This window comes from Manacus candei, unplaced genomic scaffold (assembly GCF_025592945.1).
Source record: "Manacus candei isolate 608988 ecotype Guabito, Panama unplaced genomic scaffold, ASM2559294v1 h1tg000002l, whole genome shotgun sequence".
Taxonomy (NCBI): domain Eukaryota; kingdom Metazoa; phylum Chordata; class Aves; order Passeriformes; family Pipridae; genus Manacus; species Manacus candei.
The window spans coordinates 11719309-11734864 of NW_026138050.1; the positions used below are offsets into that span (position 1 = coordinate 11719309).

General features: G+C 39.5%; 1 protein-coding gene across 2 annotated transcripts; it reads right to left on the minus strand.

Moving 5' to 3' along the window:
• Window positions 1-390: 390 nt before the first annotated feature.
• On the minus strand, window positions 391-12072 carry METTL22 (methyltransferase 22, Kin17 lysine). Of its 2 annotated transcripts, none has more exons than XM_051796076.1 (11): window positions 12055-12072; window positions 10032-10368; window positions 7349-7699; window positions 6942-6982; window positions 6712-6856; window positions 6159-6230; window positions 5479-5532; window positions 4668-4748; window positions 3779-3881; window positions 2833-3001; window positions 391-1290 (listed from the first exon to the last, which is right to left on the minus strand). In XM_051796076.1, the coding sequence occupies exons 2-11, from the start codon at window positions 10159-10161 to the stop codon at window positions 1255-1257; spliced, it is 1182 nt and encodes a 393-aa protein (XP_051652036.1). In that variant the 5' UTR covers window positions 10162-10368; window positions 12055-12072; the 3' UTR covers window positions 391-1254. The 2 variants fall into 2 exon arrangements, with proteins under 2 accessions (XP_051652036.1, XP_051651941.1); XM_051795981.1 differs by lacking the exon at window positions 12055-12072 and adding an exon at window positions 11850-12035.
• Between the last annotated feature and the right edge of the window lie 3484 nt (window positions 12073-15556).

The following is a 15556-nucleotide window of genomic DNA, read 5'->3' on the forward strand; positions in this document are numbered from 1 at the left end:
CTAATAACCTTTCGTCTTATTAAAGAACACAAAAAATACGTCTTCATACACACAAACAGGTTATGAAATAATTGACCTAAACCAAATGAACTAAACCAAACATAAAACAGACTTTCAAGAAGTCAACCACATGCTTCTAATGAATGTTTGCACACTCCCACCAGTCCCAGGTTGGAACAGCTCCAGCTGGAACACTCTCCTAATGCTGAGGAATCCAGTGGGCACAAGGATTTCCGTGACACTGGACATATGGAAAGTGATATAAACATAACAGTACACATAAAATTTATTAAAGTACAAACAGATTTTTGGTTTTGTTAATAACACAGGAAAGATTTCATCAAGTACAAACAGATTTTTGGTTTAAATAATGACACGGGAGAGACTGAATCAACATGTTGTACTTTAATCCAAAAGCTAAGAAACTGAAGGCCCCATTTGTGTGGGCAAGACATTCTTGTTCACCTTCCTCCCCCCAGCCTCACATGTATATGCTGAGGGTAGAATTCCAAACATTTAAGGAGCTGTAGCACATCATTTCACATGGTACCTTCTCATCCTCAACTTGGCTAGACAGAATAGCTCGAAAATTCCTGCAGGACAACACAGATGCAAGACCTCTGTGGAATATTTTCAGAGGTTCAAACAAAATGCATCTTGTCTCTTCTCAGTTCAGACTGTGGCACTAAACTAGATTGATTTAGATAGGACCAACTGGAAATTAAGGAAGAAGTTTCATAAACAAATTGCTTCAAAAAATTCATCAAAACCAAATAAATCTTGCCCAGAACACTGTTTCAACAAATGTCCATAAATACAAATAATGTGGGACTGGGATGAGACTGAGAACAGTGTCCATGTTCTGAAAACTAAAAAGGAAAATGCATGACATCTGCAAATCAGCCACATGGAAAAGGTTCAGTACTTCTTTGTCAGACTCTAAAACTGAAGTCATCAATCCCAAAGAGCAAGTCACTGTGTCACTGCCATTGTCTGGCATCCAGCACATACTGTGAAGATCCACATGAAACAGTTTTGTAAAACAAACACCAAAGAAGCCACGTCCAAGTGCCCAAGTCCAAGAAAACAAGTGCCAAACCCAAAACTCGCTGAAGTAAAGCAACTCTGCAATACTCTCTGAGAACACAATTCCACCAGGAAGATATTTTTCTTGGGGTGAAAATCTTTTTTTGAATAAAACATCAAAATCGCCTTTATAATTAGATGAAGATCTTCTCTTTCCTCATGTGCCTGTCACGTTAGGTGTTCAGCCACGACCTTCCACAATTCCTGTAGGAGCAGAAAAAAATACATACAGGTATTTTCTCAGATCAGTAGGTTGCAATTATGAAAGTTCAACATTCCCACTATAAGACAAGTTTTAAGACATATCCTACATTCCCATCCACAGACAGTATCCATCTATGGATGGATACTAAATCCATCTATGTAATCTCCTAGAATGACTACCAAATTAACTTTGAAACAGAGCAGTATCATTGATTTCTTCATTCTTATAGCATGATTTTAAAAAGTAATTTGTATTTAGTGTAAGATAATTTGTGTTAAAATAATTTCGTTGGTCTGCATGACCTTCTGCAGTGTTTTGATTGATAATCTTGCTCTTTTTCTTAGCCTGTATTGACAAATGCTTTCAATAATGCTGGTAAAAATACAACTTAACAAATACCCAATTTACTGAGCAATCAAGGTCTCATAAATGCAGGTTTTATACAAACACACAACCCCTTCTCAATCTGTTGGACCGTGAGGACAAAACCAGATCACTTTATTTCTTTAGAATAAATTAATATACACTTTGTCTGCTATACAAAAGACTATTAAGCAGAGTATAACATACCCTTCACCAGGACATCTTGAATTGTGACAATATACTTAATGATAAATAAAAACATAAGCATTTTAAAAATACATGTATTTCGAGGACCAGGAGCCTTCCTCAAATAGCCAGGGAATGAGTTTACACTTTTAGGTATAAGCCAGGTTACTTCTATATGCCTGTAAAACTTTTGAACAAGTTTTGAATGAATGTTTTATGCCTGAAGATATCAGCATTAAGCAAAATAAATCAATGTCATGAAGTAATTGTGGCCCCTGTAATCTTACTACATGCACACACAGCTATAGTATGTTGACTACATTATTTCTTGGTACCTGATTTGCCATCCTTGTACAAGACTGCAAGTTCCCTGAAAAGATCTGTTAGATTGGACTATTCTAGAAGCCAGCAAGCCGTTAGCCAGCCTGCATAATATTCCTAAGAGCAGACAACTTGAAAAAAAATGGAGAAAAAGAACCATAAGTGCTTGTGAGCTAATTGGATAACCAGAAACACTATATTTGACATGTTTCTGAGTAATAGAAGTTAACAGCTAATCGACTTCTTCAGAGGTATCAGAATATTATTTCCTGAACCCTGAACTGGGAAAGGAGTTACTAAAACTATGAAATGAAAGCTCTTCTACAAGCAAATAAAGGAGATATTGGTCCAATTTTCTAGTCAATCACAAAAATTTTATTTTACAAAGTAAAAGCTCCTCATCCTTTGAGGGACTGAGTGCAGTCTTAGCCACTCTACTGCTGCTGATAGAAAATCAACTCTACCCCAGCCAAAACAGGGACTTGTGTCAACCTAGTTCAGATTGTGTAAGCACAAACAAGAACCATTTTAAACCAACAAAAAGCTAAGTGGAAATAAAAGAGAAGTAACGTTTATTCTCCTGTTCTTACTTCACGTCAAGTCAACAGCTGAATACTAATTTGAGATGATTAGCCTGACACATTACATTTATTTTCATGAATGTCACTTACCAACTGCTCAATTCGTTCATAAACAAGAAACTGGCAGAAATCAGCCTTAATGGGCTCCACAGTATATTTAATTTTTCTATCTTGAAGGTTCTCCAAATCATTCAGATTATTTCTAAAGTGACTGTAGGCTTCACACGTAACGTCCATATGTCTTAAAGTGAAGTTCAGCCTGGCAAGAGAATATTTAATTTAAAACATCTCTCCTATACGGTCACCTTAAATGGGTGTGTGACTTTGCTCAGGTAAGTGGGTCTTCCCAGCATAATTAACTCCCTTCAACAGTCAAAAAAATGTCCCCCCCCCCATTCCTGAAAAGCTGACAAGACTTATGTTAGCATCAATACACAATAACTCTTGCATGAATCCTTCCATGGATTTTAAGGCACTTTGCCAAACAGAATCATTGTCTTGGCTTCCTGGACAAACACTTGGCACCACATCATAGGACTAGCTATTGCTACATATCTCCAGAGATTTAAGCAAAGCCTATCTGTATATTAGTATATGAATGGACTCCAACATATAAAAGCATTCAATGATTCCTTCAAAGAAAGCAAGGGAAATTGTTCTAGAGGCACTAAAGCTGGGAAATATATATCCTTATTCCAAGCCCCTTCATTCCACTCCATGATCTCAAAAATATATAACAAATGTTGTCAGGTATTATAGAATACATCAATCTAGCCACCTACTTATCTTTATTTGCACAGAGATTATCCCATACAAGACAAAGGCAGGACAACAAAAGTCAAACTCTTGTAAAACTCAGATTCTGAACTGATAAAAATTAAGCATGCATAAAAATAAATGCTTGTCCTGAGCCTATACTGGCATCAACAGTGAAAATTAGAAGCCAACCTTCAACTAAAACAGATGTTTCTTCCAAATAAAGAAAGCATGCAACGTTTTCAGTGCTTTTTTATTTTAAGTTCTTGGTAATACTTACCTCTTTTCTAATGCCAAGTAAACTGTGCAAGAATTTCTCAAGCTGTGTGTGATTCTGTGCAACGTTCTGAACAAGGCATCTGTCAGGTCATCATCATAGAACACTACAAGAAAAAAGATTAACAGCATAAAATATGTACATTGAAGTGTATTGTTTACTTAAGCTTCAGGTATGAAAAAAAAAAAACAGGCCTTAGTCTGATTATTCTAATCAAGCAAGTCACTATTTAACTAAGTGCTGAAGTATGTTTTTATTGGCAATAACTGACCCTGTAATAGTATTCACTGCTGCTTTTTATGTCAAGCTTTCTTTAAGTGTTCTCTTGTGGGAATCACTTTCAGACAACTTACAAAACTTTAACAAGATTTTTCTCAGCCTGTAAATAATCTTACTGCAGAGCTAAAGAACACAAGATATCCCAGCACATAGGACTTCATTTCTTACAAAAAAACCAAACCAAAGGCATAGACTCTATGGGTAAGTGCAGCATCTGAAATTGTTTTTCACATTAGGGAAAATCTTGGTCTAACCACCTATTTATCATTATTTGCACAGAATTTATCTGATACTACACAATGGTAAGACAACACAGGACTTCTGAAAGTCAAATTCACTTACCTGTGATTATGTTGAGTAATTTATTTAGTCACGAATAATTACCACACCAAAGGAAAGCAGTTTGCAACATCTGTTCTCCCATTGTTAAGACAGAAAGTAAATACAATTTTATAGAAAAGAAAAATACAGGCAGGAACACTTAAGGCAGAGCTTTGACAAATTAGGTAAGGATCTGACCTATTAGATTTTAAAAGCAAATTAGGTATGTTTAAATCATTACTCATAAGGCCCAAGTGTTTGATTGAAAAGGTCACTGTTTATATTTTCCTACCATCAGCTGCCATTATCACAGAACAGTGATCATGCAAATCAGCAATCTCTTCTTCAGACCAGCTGTAAGGAACTTCAGGATCTGTAAGAAAGAATATGGCTTTGGTGCACGGGATTAAATGTCTCAGATGCTTGAGAAAAGAAACTTCTTAACTCCTGTGGGCACCTGCTACTTCAGAGCACAGCACTGAAAGGAAACCAAACCCTCCCTCTGGTCATTCTCTGAAGTTCCCTGCAGTGCTCTGCTTTCCCTGTGGATTCCAACCCTCCCAAGGCTGACTGGCAAGCACAGAATTTCCACTTCAGAATTCACAACCAATTAGTAGCCTGTAGCAAGGTCACAGATTTAACTATGTTGAAGTAAGTACACCTTTAAACAAAAACCCAAATGTATCTTTGCATAAATTTTGACTAAATTTACTACTTCATCATGCTTTTTAAAGTTTAGACTTTGTTAAAAAGAAACTTTATTTGAAAGTCTAAAAAACATAAAGCCTTTTCAACTTGCAATATCAGATACTTCCATTAACCAGAATTTTTTTTTTGAGGTCCAAGAGAGGCTTTTGTATGTGTAAAGGATGTTCCTACTTGCTTGAATAGTTGCTCTATTTTTTTAGATGCATTACATCAAATTCAGCTTGGTGTGTACTTTCAACTAGGTGTACTTTCAACTATTTTTCCAGAGGCCTGTGTGCTGGAGGACTCACTTTATAAATGCTGGAATGAGCTTTTCTTGATGGCTCTGAAGAGAAAAAAACCCACAAAAACATAACACCAAGCCCTATCTGAAAGGACCCATTGTAACCACCTACCAGTGCAGAATTCATCTTTCAGCCAGTCCAGTTCTTTCACTTTAACTTCCCCTCCTGTGGGTGAAGAAAGACCACATCAGTCACAAATGGCCTTTGAGAGAGTACCTGAGCAAAAGTAAACAGTCAAAACCTGTACTGAAACAAATGATGAAGATCTATTACGAGGACATATGAAACAAGTGAAGTTGAACTTCAAATCATCTGCTTTAAATCAAAACCCAACCATTAAATCAAAACCAGTTACCCACTCTCGAGAGAACAGAATGAAAGATCAGAAAGGCAACCTCTGTTCTCTTTGCCACGTCTCACCCACAAAATACTTCTTTCCAGAGTTCTGCCTCTGCCATTTACACCCTGTTTATGTGACCCCTGGCACCTGCACTTCTGTGATGCTCCCAAGGACCTCAGAGCAACTCACACTGTGACTGTGCAGGAACCACAGCTGGTCTAAAATGATGCCCAGAGAAAGGGTAAGTATTTTGCTCTTCTCAAAAGGAAGCTGTCCCACTATGGACCACACAGAGGTATCTTGCATCTTTCTTTAAGTCACTTTAAACCACACAAAAGATAAAAACACACCTGCACATGTGGATGTGCTGGGTAGGCAGTGACTGTGCTGTTTAATCCCAAAGCAGTTCACATATAGGCAATTGCACAACCACTGACTATACAGCACTTACCTCCTGGCTCCATCAGGTGTTTGTTTAATGCAACATTTTGCTCACACATGTCCAGAAGATCTTCACCAACATCTGGAAAACAGTGATAATGCAATTAAAAATAAGAATATTCGGTATGGGGTGTGTATGCCCTTGACCTCTCAGACTAATACTTGAAGTTTCTCTCAAGCTGATGAGATTAAGGACAATTCAGAGCAACTCTATCCACTGAGGATTGCTTCCCTTGTATCCTCCCCTTCCTTCTGTATTTCAGTACTAAGCTCTGAGGCACCCTTGAAGAAAGAAGTTAGTGTGTCCAGATTAAAATAGGTAGGAGAGGGATCTATCTTGAGTTCACAGCAACATATCTTGCTTTTAAAGCCTTGTGCTTAAAAGCAGTGCTGCTTTCTCAACCCTTGAGAAAGTTCCTGTTATTTTTCAGTAAATAACACAACTTGACACACATTAATAAAATTATTAACTAAAACTGAACATATGAGTATGAAAGTACCAGGATGAAAGCACTGCTTCGTGAAGTTCTATGAAAATATTTAACTGAAAATAACTGCCTTACCTGTGCAATAAACTCTCTTGGCAACTGTTCCCATGATAATACTTGTAATTCCAGTGCCACCTCCCAGCTCAAGCACTGAGCAACATCTGAATGTGTCCCGTTTAAACAGGATGTAATCAGCAAGAAGAAAGGCTGCACGCCAGACCTGGGGAGAAGAGCAGCAGTTAAAACTCAGTAAATTCTGAAGCACCACCCATGAACAGCAAGATAGTCCAAGGCAGAACACATACTTGTTTACCAACATCTTCTAAGGGGGTTGCCATAGTATGTTCTGTGGAAATGAAAGCAGAGCAGAAATAATTATCTCAAAATGGTGTTCGAATCAAGTTCCATAGTGGCAAGTCTGAAACTCAAGTCATGCTTCTCTTTCAAATATAGAACTCAACACCCTTCACTCTACCCTTCATTATCTGCCATAATAATGGCAGATAATGCCAAACCCCAAATCTACCTAAGGAGTACTGAGTTTCCCAAATCACTTCTAGAGGAAAAAACCTAAATGTAAAAATATTTGCAGTATCATAGTATTATGATTACTATCTTTTTTCACTGAACAACTGCTATTCCATTTCTAAGGAAAACCTATTTTTGTTTCACACAAACATATTTACCCCATTTCTCCTTGACTATTATTTACCTATTTTAACAACATCACTGCAGGTGCATTCTCCCTCTTCATCTTCAAAAGCATCTTCTCTCCCTTTCATCAGAATTACAGGGCACACTATATCCCTCAAAAGATCCTCTGCTTCTAAATCAGAGGCACTTCGAGGCCGCCTGACCACTTCCAAGTCTCCATCATCATCCAGCAGAGCTTCTACTCCTTCACTATTTAATTCTCTTTCCTTTTTCAGGTTACTCCTGTCCTTGTTGCACAGTTCATCTCCACCTCTGTACTGGTGTTCTCTTCCTGTTTTAACTTCTTCCATGTGTCTCTCAGATGCCAAATCTTCTGTGTTCCAAAGGAATTTGAAATATGACAGGAATACTGTAAGAACACAGTGGGGCAGGGAGGGAAAGTTAACACCAGATAAGACAGAATCTATGCACAATTTCCACACAAATGAAATTCTGGTATGTGTTTCACATATTAAAAATCTAGGTGTTAAAAAATTACACACATAACTTGAAATATAATTCTGTTTGCAACTAAGAACTATTTCTGTTATTAAGTTCTGTCAGTAGAAATAAATGAGGCACTTCCACAGTCTACTGGCTGACTCAGCATCTCTGCAGTCACCAAGGACATTTTAATCTGATTTAGTAACACTTATTTTAACAACTGGCAGAAGAGATGGTTTCTTACATCCTCCAAAAGTTCTTCTGTTCAGACAAGTTCAAATCAAGTTGAAAGCAAAATTAATAGAAGTTAGAATTTGGGTTTTTCTGGTTAAGATCCCTGCCTTGTAAGAAACAAGAGTGTTCTAGTAAAAAGCAAGTAGATTTTTTTTTTTACTGTTTTAAAAGTCTTTAAGAATTCAAGCAACTTGAAGCCTTGAAACTGGCTCAGTATGAGAGAGCAGAAATAAGTGCACAGGAGACACTTGAGAAAGCCAGAACACGCTGACACCTTAATAACTGTTTTAAAAGTCTTCAAGCTGATGACTTAAGCCATTGTTCTCAAAGACCAAATAATCAAAAAATATTTTGCAACAATCACCCAGTGACATCATTGTCTATTAAAATTTTAAGTTATCAGAACATGGACCTTGCAATTTTAATTATGGGAATCTGTACTGTCTGAATACCACACACGAGGAAGAACAAACATTCCATAGTCCTTCCATCTATGTTCATTCACAACAAAAGGGAAGAAATAAAGTGCTTGCCACCACTGCTTTTGACAGTTTCACAATTTATGAAGTTCTGTTCCAGTTTCTTTAGGAAGCATGCAACACATTCAAAGTTGGTCTGCTGTAATCTGACCAAAGTTTCTCTCTAGGGAAGACCATTTTCTCTAGATATAATAAAATCTTCATTGCCTGTCCCAGCATGAGAGATTTTTAAACTCATCTACTGTTTGCATGATGGCCAGATTAAACTGTTTTGGGTATTTAGCAACTTAGAGGACGCAGTCAGTGAAGGAAATGCTTTTGTTCTCCATGCCCATTCTGATCCTCTGCACGTTCTATGGCATTCAAAAGTTTTAAGGGAAAACTGACACAAAGGAGAAGAGCCTAAACCCCATAAACTTCCCTAAAATACAGCAGAATGGCAGTGGCAGATTGTCCTTGCATTTGTTAGAGTAAAAGCTGTCACACCACAACCCAATTCTTGTCTCCATAACAAGAGGAATTTCCCAGACCAAGCTCATTCAGAGTAGGTAGAAGATGCTGTCATTTCATTCTGCTAAAAGGTTCTTTGCATCGAGCAAAATCGCAGCAAACAAATGTCAAACAGCATGAAGACACACCACAGCATTGATTGCCTGGTTTTGACCTGATCAGGGTTAAAATTATTATTCACTTCTTTGGCAGGCTTTTGACAGGCCTACTTTTATCACTTTTCACCCTGTCATGTGCCAGAACAGCTGCAAAAGTTACTCTTTTTATGTCACAACTTGGTTTGAAGAAACAATTAACACTTCTGTCACAGCAGGACTTTTCCACAGAACATTTTACCAGCAGCTTTAAGGTCACTTTCCTTGACAACTTTATAGCAACCTACAAGCTGGCAATCAGCCAGGGGCATTTGCCAACTCATTCCACCACAGCTCTGACTCTTCAAATTCTGTGTCAGTCAAAGCCATTGCTGTTCTGAGTTTTCTTGTTGACAATTTTTAAAAACAAACAAACAAAAAACCCGCACAAAACCCCCCAAACAAAGCTGTCAGGCTCCCCTGCAATAGACAGTAAATCATCGATAAATCGTCACATAAAGATTTTATTAAAATTAAGAAATTAATTACTGATAGTTTTTACTTTATGCTTAAATTACCCCAGGGATAACCCCACGTTTATATATAAGAAACATCCCAACTTTTTATCATGATTCCCAAAGTGCTATATTGACATTATAGCTCAATGAACAAATAAATAAATAAAATTAAATCTGCAAGCAAGTTAATTCCGTTACTACTTCTCAGAAAGTATTTGTTAAGATAGGCTGTCTACAAATTCTACATTGTTTTCATTTCTGGAGTTAATTTCATGAGGAGAATCCAGCCAGCCCTCTTCTTAAGGACTCAGTAGGAGGTGATTTGGCTTATAACTGCTTAAAATATGTAATTATTAATATCAACCACTCAAAGTAGGATTCAGCCATTACAAAGACATGAGTACAGTTAAAATACAGCTCCACCAGTCTAAGCATAACCCTACCTGGCTGTCCAACTGCATTCAGTCGTACCATGAGGTGTCTTTTGTTTGGGCAGTGCAGGTGAACATCAGACAGCACAGTGTCACTCCTGAACGTGGGGTTATCCATCTCCTTCTCTGCTACATCTACCATGATGTGCTGCTGAGAGGAACATCAACACAGCCCATGCAGTCCCCTGTGTAGTGCTGTCCCAGAGGGATCTGACACTCTTCTGTTAACAGGAACAGCTTTGCTCAGCCAGGTAACCTCACAGCATTCCTGAGGGGACCCCAGGTGAGAGGTGATCGTGCCAGCTCCATGCTCCAGTAAGACAGCAAGTTGCTCATCAGGATATTCAACCTAAAACAAAAACACAGGCAGCTTTTAGTGATCTCCTGACACCGTTTGAACATTGCTCCAGCAGTTTTTCAGAAGATAAAAATCAGATTATGCTGTCCAACAAAGCTGCAATGCTCCAGTGCTCCCTTTTACTGTGCTCCAAAGAATCATCAATACATAACTCTCAGTAGTGCAGTGGTAGACACTGCATATTTTAGGAAGAACTGCTAACTTGTGTTAAAAACAACTTCCCCCCGAAAAAAGCAAATGTTACCATGAGTGCTAAATCAAGGTATTCAAAGGAAATAAGGCCTTATGTGCACAACTTCACTGGTTTAAGGGATCTATCTTAAAGCTGTTCATAGAAATCTCTGAATTTTCTTAGAAACACGCAGTATTATCAAATGTTGTATCACAGGTTAGTCTCCCAAACTTCCTAAAAGGAGTATGTGCTCTTCCTGGAGAAAATTCAGTTCCCTTTACAAACCCCCACTAACTGGGCAGTTAATGTCTCCCATCTTTGACACTCTTTATTCTTCCATAGAAAAAAATCCAACACCTGAAACCATCCTCGCTACCTCACGTCCAAGGCTCAGCTGTCTCTATCCCACACCATGAACAAGGGAATTACCTTTTATGAATGGAAAAATACAGAGGACATTGATTTCCCTGTGTTCTACAAAACCTGGCATTTTGTGAAAGGGAACGTGAACTGTAGATCTGAAAGTGAAATTTGTGTCTTTAAAAATGTAAAAAAAAAGTTTTTTAAGTTTTTAAAAAAACTTAGAAAAAGCTTAGATCACACATGCAAATCATCAAGCACTACATGAATTATTTAGTCAGCAAAAACTTGGGTCTCACCAGCTGTGAGCACCCCTGACACTCCTCAAAAACTGCTGATGCCATTTCCTACGTTGGCATTAATGCCTTGGAAGATTATGCTAAATTTTCTGTTATCTGATTGTTCTTGAACAAGATCACAGAATGGGTCAGGCTGGAAGGGACCAGAGTGGGTCATCTGGTCCAACCTCCCTGCTCCAGCAGCGTCATCCCAGAGCACACGGCACAGGTTTGCATCCAGATGATTCTGAAGTATCTACAGGGAGGGAGCCTGCACGCCCTCTCTGGGTGATCCGTTTCAGTGCTCGGTCACCGCACAGGAAAGAACTTCTTCCTTATGTTCAGGGGGAATTTCCTGGGCATCAGTTCCTGCCCGATGCCTGCTGTCCTATCGCTCAGCACCACCGAGCAGAGCCTGGTCCATCCTCTGACACCTCCCTTCACATTAAGATACCTCCTATTAGATACCTGGTCCATCCTCTCACACCCACCCTTTAGACACCGACAAACATTCATAAGGTCGCCTCTCAGGCACCCCTTCTCCAGGCCGAAGAGACCCCGCTCCTAAGAGAGATGCTCCTGACCCTTGACCAACTTCGCTCTCTGCTGGACACACATACACACGCTTAAAACGCCCCGAGCTTTCCAGGCAGCCCCTGTACCTGCAGTTATGCAGTTCTATCAACCTCTGCAAGACCCGCTCCCCCTCCCGAGCCGCCCTTTGCCCGCGGGACTCGGCGCAGGAGCAGCCGCGGGGCTCAGACCGCAGGCGCTCCCGCCGCTCCTCCGGACCGGGACCGGCAGCTGTGGGGAACAGGTCCTGCCTGCCCCGTGTCCCTCCCAGGCAGATCCCGGCCCCACCAGCACCTCCCTCGGTCGCTGCCGGGGCAGCGGCTCCGTCCGCCCCTTCCGCTGACGCCGCTGCCCGGCGGCCCCCGGGGCTCAGGCGGTGCCTCCCGCGATGGGGGCAGTTCTTAATCTGAGAGGCACCGGCTAAACCTGGGTGAGAAAAAAAAAATTCAGCGCCAGCAGCCCTGCGCTAAAGGTTCCGCAGGAGTGATTTCCGGGGTTTAAACCCGCGTTTCTTATCGCGTTCTTTAATTAATTGGTTTTAGCATCTCTCGCCGTGTCGCGTTTTCCGTGTGCGGTTCCGTGCAAAAACATCCAAACGGCTTGAAAGCGAAAATGGAAAAACACTCTGCGGAGGCAAATAGGCGTTTCTTCCTTAGTCCAGATAATGTCAGAATTCTGCTATCGCCGTAAGATTAACTGGAGCAACAGCAGTATGTGCTCACTTGTTTTGCTTAATTCTGCAGTTTTTAATTAGTCATGAACCAGGTGAAATGAACAGAAGACTGAGTTAAGTGTTGAACAGAAGCACCACAACCAGAGTGCTTTGGAGTGATTTAATAACAGAAATTTGTCTAACTCACGGAGTCAGTATCTACATTTTGGACCTTTGCTACAGATGATGCTTGTATTTTTCTTGAATAGATGCTTGTGGGGAAGGAAGAATTAAAGAGTCAGTGTTCAAAAAACCCCATGGAATGTAATGCATATTCTGTGTCTGTTTCTGGGTATCTGCTTCTCATGATCCGCATCCTTCAACAAAGGCTAAGAATTATTAAAAGAATGAAGTAATCTTTCCCTGTTTTTACAGCCAAGAGTGTTGAGTGGCAATGGAATGGAAAATGCAGCAAGCCATTCAGTTCTCTCCTTGGAGTTTCTGTAGGGAATTCTGTTGGATGAACATCTGTCAAAAAATGCTTTGGAGATTTGTTCTCCTCTTATCTGGCTCCTGTGAAAGAGCAGAACATTATTTTACTTCCCATGGTGATACACTGCCACATAAATTATTACTGCAGTCTCTCTCTGCTGGCATGTTCCCACTGCTGTAAAGTGCTAACAATCTGCAGGAAAAGCAGTTTTTATTTGTTGGAAAATCCTGCCAGTTTGCAGCAGGAGACATTTACTGGCACACAGACTAAGTATTGCTAGAGGAGCTAAAGGGTGAGTGTTTCACTGCACTACACGGGAGCTTTTGAACACAAAGGTACGTTATGTGAGAAATGGAGCTGCCATAATTTCTTTTCTACATAATGCTGCTATGTAGTTTCACAATATGCATAATCATTAGGCAAAGCAGGAACATCTTGTGGCTGCAGAAGGTCATAAAGGAGCCAGTCCGGCTGCAGGCATTGTAATGTGGGTGATAATGATAGTTGTTTAGGGAGATGCAATTTCTGTACTACACACAAGGGGGCTTTGGCAGCAAATTCCTGACATCTACCTCTTTTTTTTTTAAGGATGCACCTCAGCTACATTTCCTATCTTCCCCACAGCCATGTGAGCTGTCAATTTGCTTAAAGAAAGCAACTCAAGAGTATCCCTTAGTCACATCATACCAGGTATTAGAAGAGTTAAATTACTCCTTTCCTCATGGTTTTCCCGCAGTCCTTTCATGGCCCAAAAGGTATTGTTAGACAGTTCTTTACAGAATGTCTTCTTGAATGCCAGCACTGCTGCAGGAGGCTCAGAAAAGAAAACTATACAGACAATCCTGAAAAATATATATCACAGGGAAAAATCTAATTCCTTAAGATTAGATAAGAGAACAGAGCTGATTCTAAGCAGACAGGAATAACAGATGAATTAATACACCACCACATCCTTGCTCTTGTACTGTGCAGTAGGGCATCCCTGAAAGCACATGCTATCTTTCCAGCATGTAGTGTACTGTCTCTTTGCTTGTCTTCTTTTCTAGTAGACATTATATGTCAAAAAAACCCCAAAACAAACAAACAAAAACAAAACAAAAAAGCAAACAAACAAACGAAACCCCCCAAAACCCCAAACAAACAAACAAAAAAGTAAACCAAAAAAGAAACTGAAGGCTCTCAGGAAAAAATATATATCAGTCCTCATAATTTTAATCCTACTGTACTGGGGCTGTTGAAAGGAGATATGCTGAAATAGTTTTCACTTCATCTTGTTAACTGGTGTACTGGTATGCAAAGTATGTGAGACAAGTTGCTTAAACCATCAAGCAGCACAGAAAAATGTCAGGCAACACAGTGAATAAAATGACTGTTGGTCTACATGATAAATCAGTGAAGAATCTTCCTAAATAAGTGCTTGAGGTTCAAAAGTGCATGAGGGGAATAACTGAAAAGTTATTAAAAAGGACAACTGCAGCTGTCAGCTTTTTTGTTTCCACATTTCCTGAATATCCATTTCTCCTTCCCAGGGGAAGTTAAGAATCATACTGCCTTGCCAACAAGAAAACTGAATTAAAAAGCAGTAACATTAACTTCACATTGATTTCTTTTTCATTAACTATTTTGTGGTTGTTTATCAGCTACTTTCATAGCCTTTGACTATAACATTTATCTCCAGGGGCTTATTCAGAACAATAATTTGCATGTCTTTGACATCACCCAGTTATGAGTTCCCATGTCCAACACAAGCCGATTTGTACACAAATTTTTCTAAGAGAGACATGTTTGTAACATGTCAGGTGAATGTCTACCCAAGTGACTGTGGTTGCCAACACCAAAAATGAGTTTGCCTATGAGGATGTTGGGAGAGACAACGTCAAAAGCCTTGCTAAAGTTAAGATAGACAATACCCACTGCAAATATAGTTAGAAAAAAGAGACAAGCTTGGGATCCTCATTAGGACTCGTGCCCCAAGGCCTCTTCATTTTGTCTTGCTGCACTACTTAGTCTAACTAAACATTTTCACTTTGCTTGATTAACTTTGTATCACCCAAACATCACAATTACAAGGAGGCGACATCTGCTTAGTTTGTAGAACTACACAGGCACTTTCATGTGTTACAAATGCAACTTGGAGATGTGAGAAAGAGATGGCAAAAGCTGAGAATAATGCTATATATCTGCTTAACAGTGTATTATTGAATGGAAAGACTATAATATTCCCAGCAGTATACACCTTTCAGTACTTTTGCAGAGCAAAATGTGGTCTGTAGTGCTGATGATTACAGTGTTTAAACAAACACTCTCTCTCAAGAAATATTTTGCTTTTAACTGATCCTACTGCTGAAGCCCTACTGGTTCCTGATAGCTTGTTGCCATGAATGGGTAATGATGTCACACATTCTGCCCAGTGTCCATGCCAGACAATAAATGAGAATGACTTTTTTAATTTTTGGGAGCTACTTAGCAATTCTCTGGAAGGTCTGAAGTGAATTACAAGGAAGAAAACCTGATGCCCCGTTGACCCTACCTGTATTGTATCTTTATGTCAGTAAAGTGGCACAGTAAAACTCCAGAGCAAAGGGTCTGCAGATTTAAAATCAAGGTTCTGTTACCTTGTTATCTAACGTTTCAGTGAGATAGGTGAAGTG

Coding starts and splice junctions, on each gene's coding strand:
- METTL22 (XM_051796076.1), bottom strand. CDS start 10,161: ATGGTAGATGTAGCAGAGAAGGAGATGGATAACCCCACGTTCAGGAGT. Junction 3,002..3,778: donor TACTTGGCATTAGAAAAGAG/GTAAGTATTACC, acceptor TTCTCTTGCCAG/GCTGAACTTCACTTTAAGAC. Junction 1,291..2,832: donor ATGAACGAATTGAGCAGTTG/GTAAGTGACATT, acceptor CTGCTCCTACAG/GAATTGTGGAAGGTCGTGGC.